Source organism: Miscanthus floridulus, chromosome 14, assembly GCF_019320115.1.
Source record: "Miscanthus floridulus cultivar M001 chromosome 14, ASM1932011v1, whole genome shotgun sequence".
Lineage (NCBI taxonomy): Eukaryota > Viridiplantae > Streptophyta > Magnoliopsida > Poales > Poaceae > Miscanthus > Miscanthus floridulus.
The window spans coordinates 20,722,555-20,735,766 of record NC_089593.1 but is presented as its reverse complement, the minus strand read 5'-3'; the positions used below and the strand labels follow the sequence as shown (position 1 = coordinate 20,735,766).

The 13,212-nt window shown below is 42.3% G+C and overlaps 1 protein-coding gene and 1 pseudogene across 5 annotated transcripts; one reads left to right on the top strand and one right to left on the bottom strand.

Annotated features, from left to right (window-relative positions):
• Positions 1 to 424: 424 nt before the first annotated feature.
• LOC136506172 (B3 domain-containing protein Os11g0156000-like) lies at positions 425 to 2,699 on the top strand (annotated as a pseudogene).
• On the bottom strand, positions 1,813 to 8,925 carry LOC136506171 (pentatricopeptide repeat-containing protein At5g04780, mitochondrial-like). 5 transcript variants are annotated; one of them, XM_066501288.1, is made up of 4 exons: positions 8,650 to 8,925; positions 6,676 to 7,850; positions 5,751 to 6,429; positions 1,813 to 1,896 (listed from the first exon to the last, which is right to left on the bottom strand). In XM_066501288.1, exons 2-3 carry the CDS (start codon positions 7,544 to 7,546, stop codon positions 6,122 to 6,124), a joined length of 1,179 nt encoding a protein of 392 aa, XP_066357385.1. In that variant the 5' UTR covers positions 7,547 to 7,850; positions 8,650 to 8,925; the 3' UTR covers positions 1,813 to 1,896; positions 5,751 to 6,121. The 5 variants fall into 5 exon arrangements, with proteins under 5 accessions (XP_066357385.1, XP_066357386.1, XP_066357387.1 ...); XM_066501289.1 differs by having other exon boundaries at positions 5,751 to 7,229; positions 7,797 to 7,850; XM_066501290.1 differs by having other exon boundaries at positions 5,751 to 7,229; positions 7,797 to 7,852; positions 8,667 to 8,925.
• Positions 8,926 to 13,212: the final 4,287 nt, after the last annotated feature.

Here is a 13,212-nt window from a genome sequence, read left to right as displayed (position 1 = left end):
CTTGCACCTTCCCGAAGCCAAATGGAAACTGAGGATGTTACAGGGGGTCGTATCGATATTCGGATATTAATAAAAAAATAAATTATAGAATTCATTAGTAATCCGCGAGACGATTTTTTTAAGCTTAATTAATCTGTCATTAACACATATGTTACTGTAGCACCATATTGTCAAATTATGGACTAGTTAGGCTTAAAAGATTCGTCTCGTAAATTAGTTATAAACTGTACAATTAATTAATTTTTAGTCTATATTTAATAGTTCGCGCATCCGTCTAAACATTCGATTGAATGAGAAGTAAACTTTAAGGAAAGAATCTAAACATGACCTGAGTGGCCTGAAACACTAGGACCCTGGACCTCTCTACTCTACTGCAAAACAAACATTAAAGGGAAGGGAGTTCATCAGGACAGTGGTCATGCATGCGATGCATAGCAATAGCATAGGCCCCAACCACCCCTCGCACATGGAAAGGCACGGTAGGGCGGGCCTGCCGTGTCCCGGCACCCGGCCTGGATGGCTGTGATTAGACCACAATGGCCAGGCGCCAAGTTTTTTAGTGCCACCACCTGGTCATTCCTCAGCGGCTACACTGGGGGGTAACCTCACCACCTTTGATTCTTCCTGTCTACCTAGGTTAAAATAATATATACTAGCTGTACTCTCTCTCTGAAGATCAAGATCAAATGCACATGCACCAAAGACCACCTAAGCCAGCAAAATGTCAGTCTCCTACTCATCATGCATGTACATGTACTCCTACCATGGAAATTATTATATATAAATAGAAGAGTACATGTACAGGCCTCCCTGACCATCTAGAGTTTCTTCTGCTACCGCTACTTGGGTGGCTGGCTATAAATGGCTGGCCATGACATATGCATGCCTCCCTCTACACAGCACACCACCACCACCATCACCACTCTCCCTCTCCTCGCTGCCAATCTTTTGGCAAGAACCTCTCTTTCTATCTTCCACGGTTAGCAGCGTAGCATTCCTCCACACCAACAAGGCAAGAATGGCTATGCACCATCTCGCCCAGGGGCACCCCCAGGCGTGGCCGTGGGGGATGGCCATGTACACCAACCTGCACTACCACCACCAGTACGAGAGGGAGCACCTGTTCGAGAAGCCGCTCACGCCCAGCGACGTGGGAAAGCTCAACCGCCTGGTGATCCCCAAGCAGCTCGCGGAGAGGTACTTCCCCCTCGGCAGCGAGAAGGGCCTGCTGCTGGCCTTCGAGGACGAGGCCGGCAAGCCGTGGCGGTTCCGGTACTCGTACTGGACCAGCAGCCAGAGCTACGTGCTCACCAAGGGCTGGAGCCGCTACGTCAAGGAGAAGCGCCTCGACGCGGGCGACGTCGTGCGCTTCGAGCGGGTGCGCGGTGGCCTCGGCGCCGGTGACCGCCTCTTCATCTGCTGCAGGCGCCGTGGCGAGAGCGCAGCAGCACCGGCACCGACGCCGCCACCGCCCGTGCGCGCCCCGGCGCCCGCGCTGAACGCCGCTGGCGAGCAGCAGCCGTGGAGCCCCATGTGCTACAGCACGTCGGGATCGTCGTACCCGACCAGCCCCGCCAGCCCGTACGCCTACCACAACGATACGCCACACGCAGGTAACAAAGCATCCAAGAACAGAACAACACCTTTTTTTTTATGATTGATGTGCGCAAAGGTAGAAAAGAGCAAAGATTATGTCAGCTCACGCCATTTCCGGTCGATGACTGCAGGTGAGGCAGACGCCAAGAGCAGCGGCACACCTACAGCGCCGTCGAGGAAGCTCCGGCTGTTCGGCGTCAACCTCGATTGCGGCCCGGAGCCGGAGCCAGAGACGCCGACGGCAATGTACGGCTACATGCACCAGAGTCCCTACGCAGCAGTGTCCGCCGTTCCCAGTTACTGGTAAGTAGGAGTGTTACAAACATCACCGAGATCAGTTGCAATATACTACTAGTTGAAGCTGATACAATTAATCAATGAAAATGAACAAGTATAAGCAAAGCATCAGTATGTTTTGTGTTTCTTTGTGAACAGGGGCAGTTCATAAAACAGAGGAGAGGAGGAAGGAGATCTGAGGCCATGCTCTGCGCAGCAGCCTAACAACCAGCAATGAAGAAACTAGCAACCACCACTACTGTTCTCTACTCTGTCTGTACTGAGCGACAGGTTTGAATTGACCAGCGGAATGAAAAGGAAGGCGGGGGTGAAAGAGATCCCATGTTTCCCGGACTGGCCCTTTTTCTCCCCACACGTTGTTGCCTTCCAGAAACCCTACGTGCAGTACGGGGAAGGAGGTAGCAGTAGCTAGGAGGTTTCAGGAAACAGCAGAAGGTTGAAAAGGAGGGGTAGCTAGAGAGACAGAGAGGGAGTGACGGATGGTGACACACATGCAAAAAAACAAAAGGAAAGGACATGCTTTCAAGCATGTACTGTATGTGCGTGTCATCTAAGGTAGGAGTAGGACTGTAGGAGTACTGTACGTGAGATGTGGGTGGTCCCAAGAATGGACTGTGATGCATGAAGCTGACCCATGTCCACTCGATTCTTGTGGGTCAGTACGGTGTGCTTGTTCTGCTCATCTACTTTTTAGCTTGTTTATATTTATTTTAGTTTATTTTTCTTCGCAGAAGTACTACTCGAAATACCAGAACATGGCCCCTCATCTCCCTCCCTGCTCCTTCAAGGAACAGAGAAATGTCCTCATTGGGATTTTGTTCTTCTCTCCCAGACTCCCTTCTTCTGTTCTTTTCCTACTGTTGGGTCTTTATGCACTCGTTTTCTCAACTTTCTAAAACAGGGGTTTAGATTAGGCAGAGAAAGTTAAATGATCTAATCCCAGTTCATGGACCTGAATTGTCATTTAAGCAAGGAAAAAGGTACATGATGAGAGGTCAGGAGAGCAAAAGAAAGATAACTGTAAATGGCCAAAGGCTGATCCAGTCATGGCTTCAATGCTTTCTACTCTTATCTGTCTGCTTCATACAACCAGTCCATCCAAACCTTTCACCTCTGATGGTGGTGGATGTGCAATGGCGTTGTCAGCCTTCTCCAAACAACCAAACCAAACAACAGGGTAAAAAACATCAGATGCCCAAGAACCATACATTAAAGAAGCTGCGATGCCGACATATGGGGATTTCCATGTCCCGATCCCTCATTAGAGTAGGAGTACTAGGCTATCATCAGTGGCAGTGGGCGGTTCTCCACCTTTTTTTTTTGTTCCCTCGGGAAGGAAAGGCTCGGCAAAAGTTTCAGTGTCCAAGTGGAAGTGGGCTCAATTTGCCCTAATAGGATACTCAATAAAAAGGTCTTACTTAGAGGCAGGTTTCAGACAGGGGAGGGGGCAAGATTCCCCGCAGCACGTATCAAAGGATGGACGCAGATCTGGCGGGCTGGCCCTTTTCTTGCCTGACCTGACTGCCTACTCCTACATCGGAAAGCCTTGTAGTACGAGGCTAAACCACAGGTTACGTTACAAACTGATCTTTTGGCCAGGGCCAGCCAGCCAGCCGGCCGCCGGTCAAATAATTCAGAAGATGCCTAGAGAAACCTGACCTCACCAAGCTGACGCGGCGCAATCAGCCTGGAGTATATAACTAATTGTTAAGGGAAGGCTGTAGCTAGCTAGCTGTAATACTAACACAGTTGCATTGCCTTCGTGGCCACTTGTGTGAAGCACAAGGGAGCTTAAACAAAGTGCATCAAGAATCTAGAGTGGCAGCCCCTTACCTTAGGTCACCTAATAGGGTATGGAAGAGCATCTCGCGGTGTAAAGACTCTCCAGCCGCAAGTAGCCTGAGAGAGAGAAGAGATACATACTGCATCGGTTCTTTTCAGAAAAGAATGCAATTCTATGTTTGGTCAGAATTTAGATTTAAGCGAGTTCTTAGAAAATAACATTTACGACTCAAATAGGTATATTATCACAATATATTCTATGATAAATATAATGATACTCATTTAGTATGATAAACGTTAATATCTTTGAAAATAAACTTAGTCCAACTTAAGGTAGTTTGACTAAACACTATTGGAGAATTGTATTCTTTTTTGGATGGAGGGAGTATATATAGTGCAATATGACCGTGATAAACTGTACCAGAACATAAACAAGATCCTAGAAAACTGTGCTGATCAGGGAAAAAAATAATTGGGATGCAGGTTTCACATTCATCGAATGTAGCAGCAGCAACTGTGGGAACAAAGATTAAACATAAACATTAACTACCGTATCAACAGCAAGATTTGCTGTCTGCTGCCGATTGAGAACAGGAGCCATGTGCAGGAGCGGGAGGCCTTCCCTAATGACCAGGCATGAACCTTATCCGAGGCACTCCAGGGTGACATGATTAACACCTTTGAACATCAGATAATACTATCTTAAATGCTACAAACTTTATCCGAGGCACTCCAGGGTGACATGATTAACACCTTTGAACATCAGATAATACTATCTTAAATGCTACAACTAAAGCGTCATGTGAGGGCCATAATGGTAAACTTGACTCTAGCCTACTATATATGCTCAACATATACCGAGGAAAGGAAGTGTTTCTTTCATGCAAAAGAAGAGTTGTCAAAGGATAGATACTACTATTCCAAAGTACAAATTAAACTAACCACGTCATTCAAGTAAAGGTTCGGTCCAGCTAAATAAGCAGTTTTTTTCCTTGTCTGCGAACAACGTAAGAAACCCTTTCCCTAATAATCACCTTGAAAAGTTCAATTTCAGTGTCACTCTCTAGGATAAATATATGAACGACTATGGGTGATCAGCAAGAGCAAGGAAAACCAAGAATCCGAGAATCCGAGAATCCGAGAGACCAAGATGAATGTGCATGATGGCTCTCTGACAAGGAAGAGCAAGGAAAAGTTCAATTTCAGTGTCACTCTCTGACAATGTCTGATCTGATGGAAAGCAGACAATGATGACCACTACTAGCCGAGAATCCGAGAGACCAAGATGAATGTGCATGATGGCTCACGCACACGAGTGAACGAGTCCCAGCCTCCCAGGATAATTGAGGTACCAGAGGCCTGGCCCATGAAACTGGTCGGGCCTACAAAATGCTATGACCGATAAACCCATCAGGCATCAGCCACATGAGGCCGATGACCAACCATAATATGGTTGGCCCACAAGAAATGGCTAACCTGATGAATAGTCAATGATCTCTAGTGTCTATTATTTGCCCTTTCCTCAGTACCTGCTTGTGGTTCTAGACGACAGCTTTTTGTACGCGCGCAGTACATTTCCGGAGAGAGAGATGTAAACATGGGCAGATGGTGGACCAGTCGAGGCTCTGTAGGACCTAAGATATGTCAGGTTGTACCAAACTATGCATAGCTCAGTTGGCAAAGATGATCAGATGACGAGTATTTTCACTTTATTGGTACTTCATATGTTACACTGTATAGTGCAGAGAGTTGAAAAGATCTTAAAATTGCTATCAGAAAAGCAACAAGATGGCAATGTACTAGACTAACTGGTAATTAGAATGGGTACAAGCCATCAAAGCCACAAGATGGTAATGTACTATATAAATGTTTCATTGCTAGTGCTAGGAAACACTGGCTTATGATGTATGATGACAAAAGCACTGTACAAGGTATGCTTTTGTAGGTCACACTACCTACTCTTATAATTAACATTCAAATGATAGTGTTAATGTTACACTAGATGGGGCTAGGAGCATGACATTAACATTATTGACTTCAATGACAATGTTAACAGTAGAAGTGCTGACATTTACCTTCTCTGCAGCGTGCCACACTGCCACTACCACAAGGCAATAATTTAATATATGATGAGAGTGTAAGAGTGTAAGGGTGTTGGAGAGTCATAGATAAATGCTTGCTATTCCTCATTTAGTCCTCAATTACCAGAAGTCCCCATAAGACATGGGCCATGCTTAAAATTCCGAGATTGTTTGATCTCTCTGACCATGGACAATGCTGATAGCAACCTTCATTAGTGAATGATAGTCTGCACAAACAGCTCCTCTTTTTGCTCACAACCAAAAATATGAGAATTACCCTTTGCCTAGATCCAACTTGAGCCCATATCTTTACTTGCACCAGTATCATTCAAATATTTCCTTGCCAACACAGCATTCTCCCAGCTTCAGCTGGCAGCATATACATCCGAAAGCAAAACATGGTTCCCACCATTTTCTGGTTCAAGTTTGAAAAGCTGTTCAGCTGCTAGTCTGGCTATTCCGACATTCCTGTACTTACGGCATGAACCAAGCAAAGATCCCCACATAGAAGCAGTTGGTTCAAATGGCATTTGTTGTATCAGTTCCCAAGCCTCATCAGTCTTCCCAGATCGCCCCAAAACATCAACCATGCAAGAATAGTGAAGGACATTAGGTTCAACAGTCTGATCAGAAATCAGCAGGCCAAAGTAGCATCGGGCCTCTTCAACTAAACCTGCATGACCACACACGGACATCAAGGAGACATAAGTAACTTCATTCGGAGATATCCCTGACTGCTGCATTTTCTCAAATAGAACCATTGCTTCCCAAGATTTGCCATGCCTAGTAAAACTAGCGATCATTGCATTCCACAGGACAACATTCTTGTGTTTCATATCAGCAAATACTAGATAGGCTTCCTCAATCTGCCCACACCTTGCATAAACATCCACAAGAGATGATGCCACAAACAAATTACCATTAAAACCATGCTTGATAATAACTCCATGCAGCTGCATTCCTTCAATCATCAATGCTAGGCTTGCACATGTACTGAGTATAGCAGAAAGAGTGAATTCAGTAAATTGTATTCCTTCCCTTTGTGAACTCTGGAATAGACGCAATGCATCTTCGTGAAGATCATTTTGCACGAGTCCTGCAAACAATGTACTCCATGTAACTGCAGTTTTCTCAGGAATCTTCTTAAAAACCAAACAAGCATCATTAATCATATTACACTTTGCATAAACATCAAGAACTGCAGTTCCAACAAAACTATTAGAGTCCAATGCAAGCTTGATTGCGATAGTATGTAATTGGTTGCATTCTATAGTAGCATGTTCTGCAGCACATGCACATAGGGTGCTGGACAGGGTAAATTCACTCATCTGTGTCCCTTCTTGGTGCATCTTTGAGAAAAGCTTCAGAGCCTGTAAACCATCTCCATTGCAGGTATACCCAGCAATCATGGTATTCCATGAGACTATGCTTCTGAAAGGCATTGCATCAAAAACATCGCGAGCGCAATCATTCCTGCCACATTTTGTGTATAAGTTGATGAGAATATTGCATGTGATAGTATCAGTTGCCAAACCCAAATGGATGGCTAAACCATGGCAGCCTTTCCCAATCAAGAGGGACCTCTTCTTTGTACACTGTTGCAAAAGTTCATGTAGTGCAAACATGTCAATCAAATTCCTGTCAAACCTAACAAGGCTTCTATCTTTTAGGGCAATTCCATGGTTTATCTTGTGACAAAAAGAACGAGCACCAAAATGAAGTCCCGAGAATACAGCAATAAGAGAATTGGCACACTGTTTTATAGCATGATGGTTAAACCAAATGCCCATCCAAGCAAGGCAGCTGCCCCAAGCTCTCTCAGTTTTAATTGAAGGCAAACTTCATCAAATGGAATTTGTTACTCATGAAAAGGGAATTTTAAAAGGAAAATCATTTGGATCCTTGCCTGACGCTAAGAGCAGATCAAATTTTCTGCAGACTTAACTGTGAATGTTTCAGCTTGTTTATCCACCTTCAGAAACTTAATAGACCATTGCATTATATCGCCAAAAGAAATAGCAAGTTAATACAAGTAACAACCTTGTGATACTCATCACAGTTTGGTGCATCTTCTGCTATCAAATTTAATTAATCCTGAGAAATAAGATCCCATCAGAAAAGGAACGCAAATTTAATTGAAATCAAAATGAGAAAACACATTGGAATTTCACTAAAAGCTGTATAATGGTTGAAAATGAAATAAGACAACTTAAAAAATAAATCAGGAACTGAAACTAATGGAGCTGCTGGTTTAACACCTTGGGGCTGTGCGAGCAGAATTCAGCATGGCACTTATACTGTGGCACTGAACACTAGTATTCCAGTGATAGTATCTCCATGTTTCATATCCATTTTCAGTCTTGCAGAATGTATTTACTCGAACAGAATTGATAGATAACCATAAAATCAGAGGGGTTAGGGCACGACCATTTTGAATGACAGAACAAGAGTACTGAAGGATGAAACAATTTGGTGCTTTGACCGAAAGCTACAAACATGAATCCTTTTGAAGCTAACTAATGCGACCACTAATTTAATACAGGGCCTTTTTGTTGTCCAGAAGAGCTCACCCTGAATCAGGATGGCGTTAAACACAAAACTCATGTTACTTAGGGCTTATCGCAATCAGGCTTCTACAAAAAGAAAAAAATGGATCCAATTCTCATCACGAAATGAAACCACAGGGACTCTGCTCATATCATGCAGAAACTCAGAGGCAATAAGATTGTAAAAGGGGAATGACAGATACAGAGCACCCAAAACTATACCCTGCATGCAGCAGCAGGAGAGTGCAACCAGCAGCAGGGCATGTTTTCAGTCCAAACCTACGTAGCACTGACACTATGACATAAATTTCGAGGATGGAGAAAAAAAAGGTACGGTCAGAGAATACCCGCTGACTACCTCTCTCTCTCTCTCTATCTCTGGGTCATTCCGTCGAACGCCCTCGGCGCAGGCGCAGATGTTGCCCCACCCACCGAGCCAGCACCCGCTACGCGCCTCTGGGGAGCGGTGGGATGACGAGGAGGGGTCTGGAGCTCGGAGGGGGACGATAATTCGAAGGACGAGGAGATACCGAGGAAGCTGCCGATTCGGAACCAGGCTGCAACACGTGGAGGGAGGAAGACGGGGAAGGGAAGCGAGGTGCAAGAGGCGAGCGACGAGAGGAAATCGCGAAAGCGTTTATGACACAAATTCGGTTCTCAACGAATAGAAACCGATCGGTTCTTCGTAAATTTTGGAACCGAGCAAAATCGGTTTGGGTTAGTTCGGTTCGGTTGCGGTTTCGACCGAACTAATTGAGGATTTACACAAGCAACAAAAAAAAAGAATAGAAAAAATAGGAAAAAAAGATTTTTAAAAAAGCACAATGCCGAGATTTTAAAAAATGTGAGAGTGTGAGGCTGTGAGGGGGTGTCATCCACCTTTTATATCTAGGATTAAGTTGGTATTAGATCTAGGTCGTAAGATTTATTGGGCTTATTTGTGAATTTCGGTTCCTTCGGTTAACCGAGCCCAGGAACCGAAATTTGATCAGTTAATTCGGTTCCTAAGAACTGAGAATCGAACAGCTAACTGAAATTTTCGGTTCCGGTTCTTTCGATTTTGGTTTCGGTTTTTTCGGTTTGGTTTTCGGTTCTTGGTTATTTTTTCCCAGCCTTACTCCTGGTTGGGGAAACTCAGGATGGAGGTAGCATACGGCCCCAAAGAGTGCGAGGATTAGCCGCCCAATAGCAAAGAGCCCCTTCCTTAGGCTGACTGGGCCCATTGCCTCGTGGCACGTTTCGGCCCATTGCCTACACCTACACGGTGTGTTGTGTGTTCTGTGGCGAAAAAAGTCCACGTTACCTACTCAACTTTAGGGAAAATTCGTTTTTTCTTCTTGAACTAAAAAACCAGGCAAAACACCTTCCCCAACTTTTAAAACCGTTCATCTTACCTCCCTGACCCTGTTATAAGCAGTTTTGAAGACAATTTTGTATTTATTTATTTATTTTGGCTGAATTTTTAAAAATTATAGTAAATCATAGAAAAATCATAAAATAAAAAATCTAATTTTTTTGGACTCCACATGAGTAGATCTATATAGTAAACATATAATATGGTATGTTTTAATACAAAATTTTTGTTGTGGCTTTACATCTATGTTTTTCTATAATTAATTAGAATAATTCATAGCTACAATTTCTATGGTCCAATTATGATAAAATTTTTATGGTAGACTAATTATTATATGATTGAACTATAGTAAAAATTGCATACTCATTGCATCATGTATAGCTTAGTTATATATTTATTTATATTTAAGAAGCATAAACCTAAATAAAATCTAGAACTAAGCTATATATATGATTCAATGAATATGAAAATTTTACTATAGTTCAATCATATAATAATTATCTTACCATAAAAATTTCATCATAATTGGACCATAAAAATTGTAGCTATGAATTATTATAATTAATTATAGAAAAGCATAGATATAAAGCCACAACAAAAACTTTGTACTAAAACATACCATATTATATGTTCACTGTGTAGATTTACTCATGTGGAGTCCAACAAAATTAAATTTTCTTTTTTATAATTTTTCTGTGATTTATTATGATTTTTTAAAAATTCAGCCGAAATAAATAAAAAGAAAAAGACAAAACCGCCTTCAAAACTGCTTATAACAGGGCCAGTGAGGTAAGATGAACGATTTTAAAAGTTGGGGGAGGTGTTTTGCCCGGTTTTAAAGTTCAGGGAGAAAAAATGGACTTTTGCGAAAGTTAAAGGAGGTAACGTGGACTTTTTTCTTCTGCAGCTTTTTTCCTCAGGTTGGTCATGGCCCATGGTTTACCCAAAAAGTTCAGGACAAATGTTCAAAAAAAAGAGTCCAGGACAAGTAATTTGGATTTCAAAGAAATTCAGGTTTTCAAAACCCGAAATATGTCTAAAAAAATAACGATAAAGCCAACTATATATGTTCCTAAATTATCGGTTCTACCGGTGTTCAATTCAAAGTAAACATAAATACCATGTGTCACCGAGTATTCCAAGTGTATATGTATACGTTAGCGATTAATATATACATTTATAGTTTATATAAATCGTGAGAAAGTGTACCATTAACAAACCAAACTCTATCACAATAAATTAGTAAGTAATTTTTTATATACATTTTGACTAAAACATATGATATATCAAAACTGGTACTTTTATTGTAAGAATTCTATTTTTAATAAAACAATATTATTATACATCTGATTCTTTAATAGAGGAAAGTTCAGCATTCTGAGTGTCGTGATGCAGGTTGACACTATTGTTTATGTCATTGTAATAACTAATAAGAGTATAATGTATGATTATAATATATTTTCTAACAAATATAATAGGAAAATTTAAAAGTTAAATATAGATCTAAATGTCACAAAAATAGGCTAATGTTTCAGCAAAGCATATTACAAACTGGCAAAGGTACAATAGACGAAAACATCTACACCCGTTTGGATGTAGATATTCACTCAAAATTTGGAGTTGGTATTGGCCTATTGGCTAGCTTCAAATGGGTTGTTTGGATGGTTAAGAATTCGTAATTGGAATTGGACCCAAATACTATATGGTTTTTACTATATGTTGACATTAGATTGTGATCTAAACCACACATCAGCAAGGGCTATCTCGCCCTAGGTTGCACACAACCTGAAACACGCAGCAAACAACTTCAAAAACGACTAAACCGATCTAGATCTACAGCTCGTCCAACGCTGCAAAAGCCTAGGAACACCTCCTGGGAGGATCCGTCGGAGAGGAGCACGCTTAGGGTTGTTCTAGGACCAGCAAGGCCGCCTAGAACGTCGATGAATCTCGCGGAGAGATGCAACGAACAACAGGAGGGTTGGAAAAGGATAAAACTAGGTAGTAGATATATTTTTTGACGATTGAGTGTTGGATCCTTCGATCGGCCGTGATCCTGTATATATAGAGGGGTTGGTCTTATCCCAATAGAAAACATCTTCAGATCGTGATCTTCAAGTTTTCTATGCGAAAACATGTCCAAAAATCAATTTGGAAAGTGTTTGGTTTGGACTTGCATAGGCAAACCAGCCTAGCCGGTTTTTGCGGGGGGTTGCATAGCCCTACAGCTAGGCAAACCGGCCTAGTCGGTTCTGGAACCGGCCTGGCTGGTTCTACTGTAGCCAAACCAGCCTAGCCGGTTCTAATGTGCGTGTAGGGTAGAACGACTTCCGAAAACGATAATTAATTCGTCCAGACTCTGAACGAGATGAACTATATATGTTTTTTATCAGCTCGACGAGAGAAACATGATGGTGCAGTCCAATCTTACATTTGAAGAACTTGCCCAAACCGGCCTGGCCGGTTCTGGCTAGGCCAGGCTCCCGAATCGTTGTTTCTTCGTTCGGGCTCCAAATAAGATGATTCAAATATGTTCTCTGACCATCTTGACGATAGAAACATGATGGTAGAGTCCATTATAAGCTTTGATCACTTTTGGTTGTCAACACTATACTTACAACCCCTCATCTTCAAGGAGCTACCCCCTCCATATTGCTCAATATTCAACAACCCCTGATGCGTCATCCCTAACCCGCCCCCGACGCACCACCCAACCCCCCCACACACAGAGACACTCGTCTCCCACCTATGCTCCTCTGCCCCAACGCAGCCCATGGCCCCTCCTCTGCCACCTATTATGCTCTAAAAGTGTATACAATTGCTTAGTGCCCCTTCCAGATTCTATACATCAAAACAATAAAATTTGTATTGTACCCAATTTTAATACCAAAGGTGATTTGGTATTGAGCCCAATTCAATTCCAGCACCTCTAGTATCTGTAACACCCCGGTGTTACGCCAGCATTTAGGCACTGCAAACCATGCATATTGTGCATCATCAAGCATCCTAAGTATCCATGCCTAATCATGTAAATAATAACTGAAACCATGCTTCGAAACGTATGAAACATGCTCGTGAAACATGAATATTGCATACACTTGTTTAGAGTTGTTTTTGCCCTAATTATGCTTGCTAGGTTAGTAAAACATGTTTGGCTATAATTGTAAATCATCTAGAATTATTTAGCACAGTTTTTGGATCAAAGTTTATATTCAAAATTTTACCAAATTTTGCTTTTAAAAAATAATTCTTCAAAAATTGGGTTTTGAATTATTATTGATTTTTATTTGTAATTCAAAATCTACTTGGAATTTGATTTTGGTCATAAAAGCAAAGTTGTAGATCTTGAAAAATGGAGCAACTTTCATTTTTGCACCAAATCTTGAAAATGATTTTTTGTTGCTCAAAATGATGAATTTGGGGCTGTTTGAATTTAGATTTTAAAAAGAAAATCGTTTCATTTCCTTAGCGGGCCGCCGCCCTCGCTTCTCGGCCTGCCTCCGCGCCCGCCGCTCGCTCGCTCGCCCCGCATCTGGCCCAGCAGCGCCTTCGCCTC

Bases quoted from the DNA above. Each gene is read 5' to 3' on its own strand.
- LOC136506171 (XM_066501287.1), bottom strand. From the start codon at position 7,546: ATGGGCATTTGGTTTAACCATCATGCTATAAAACAGTGTGCCAATTCT.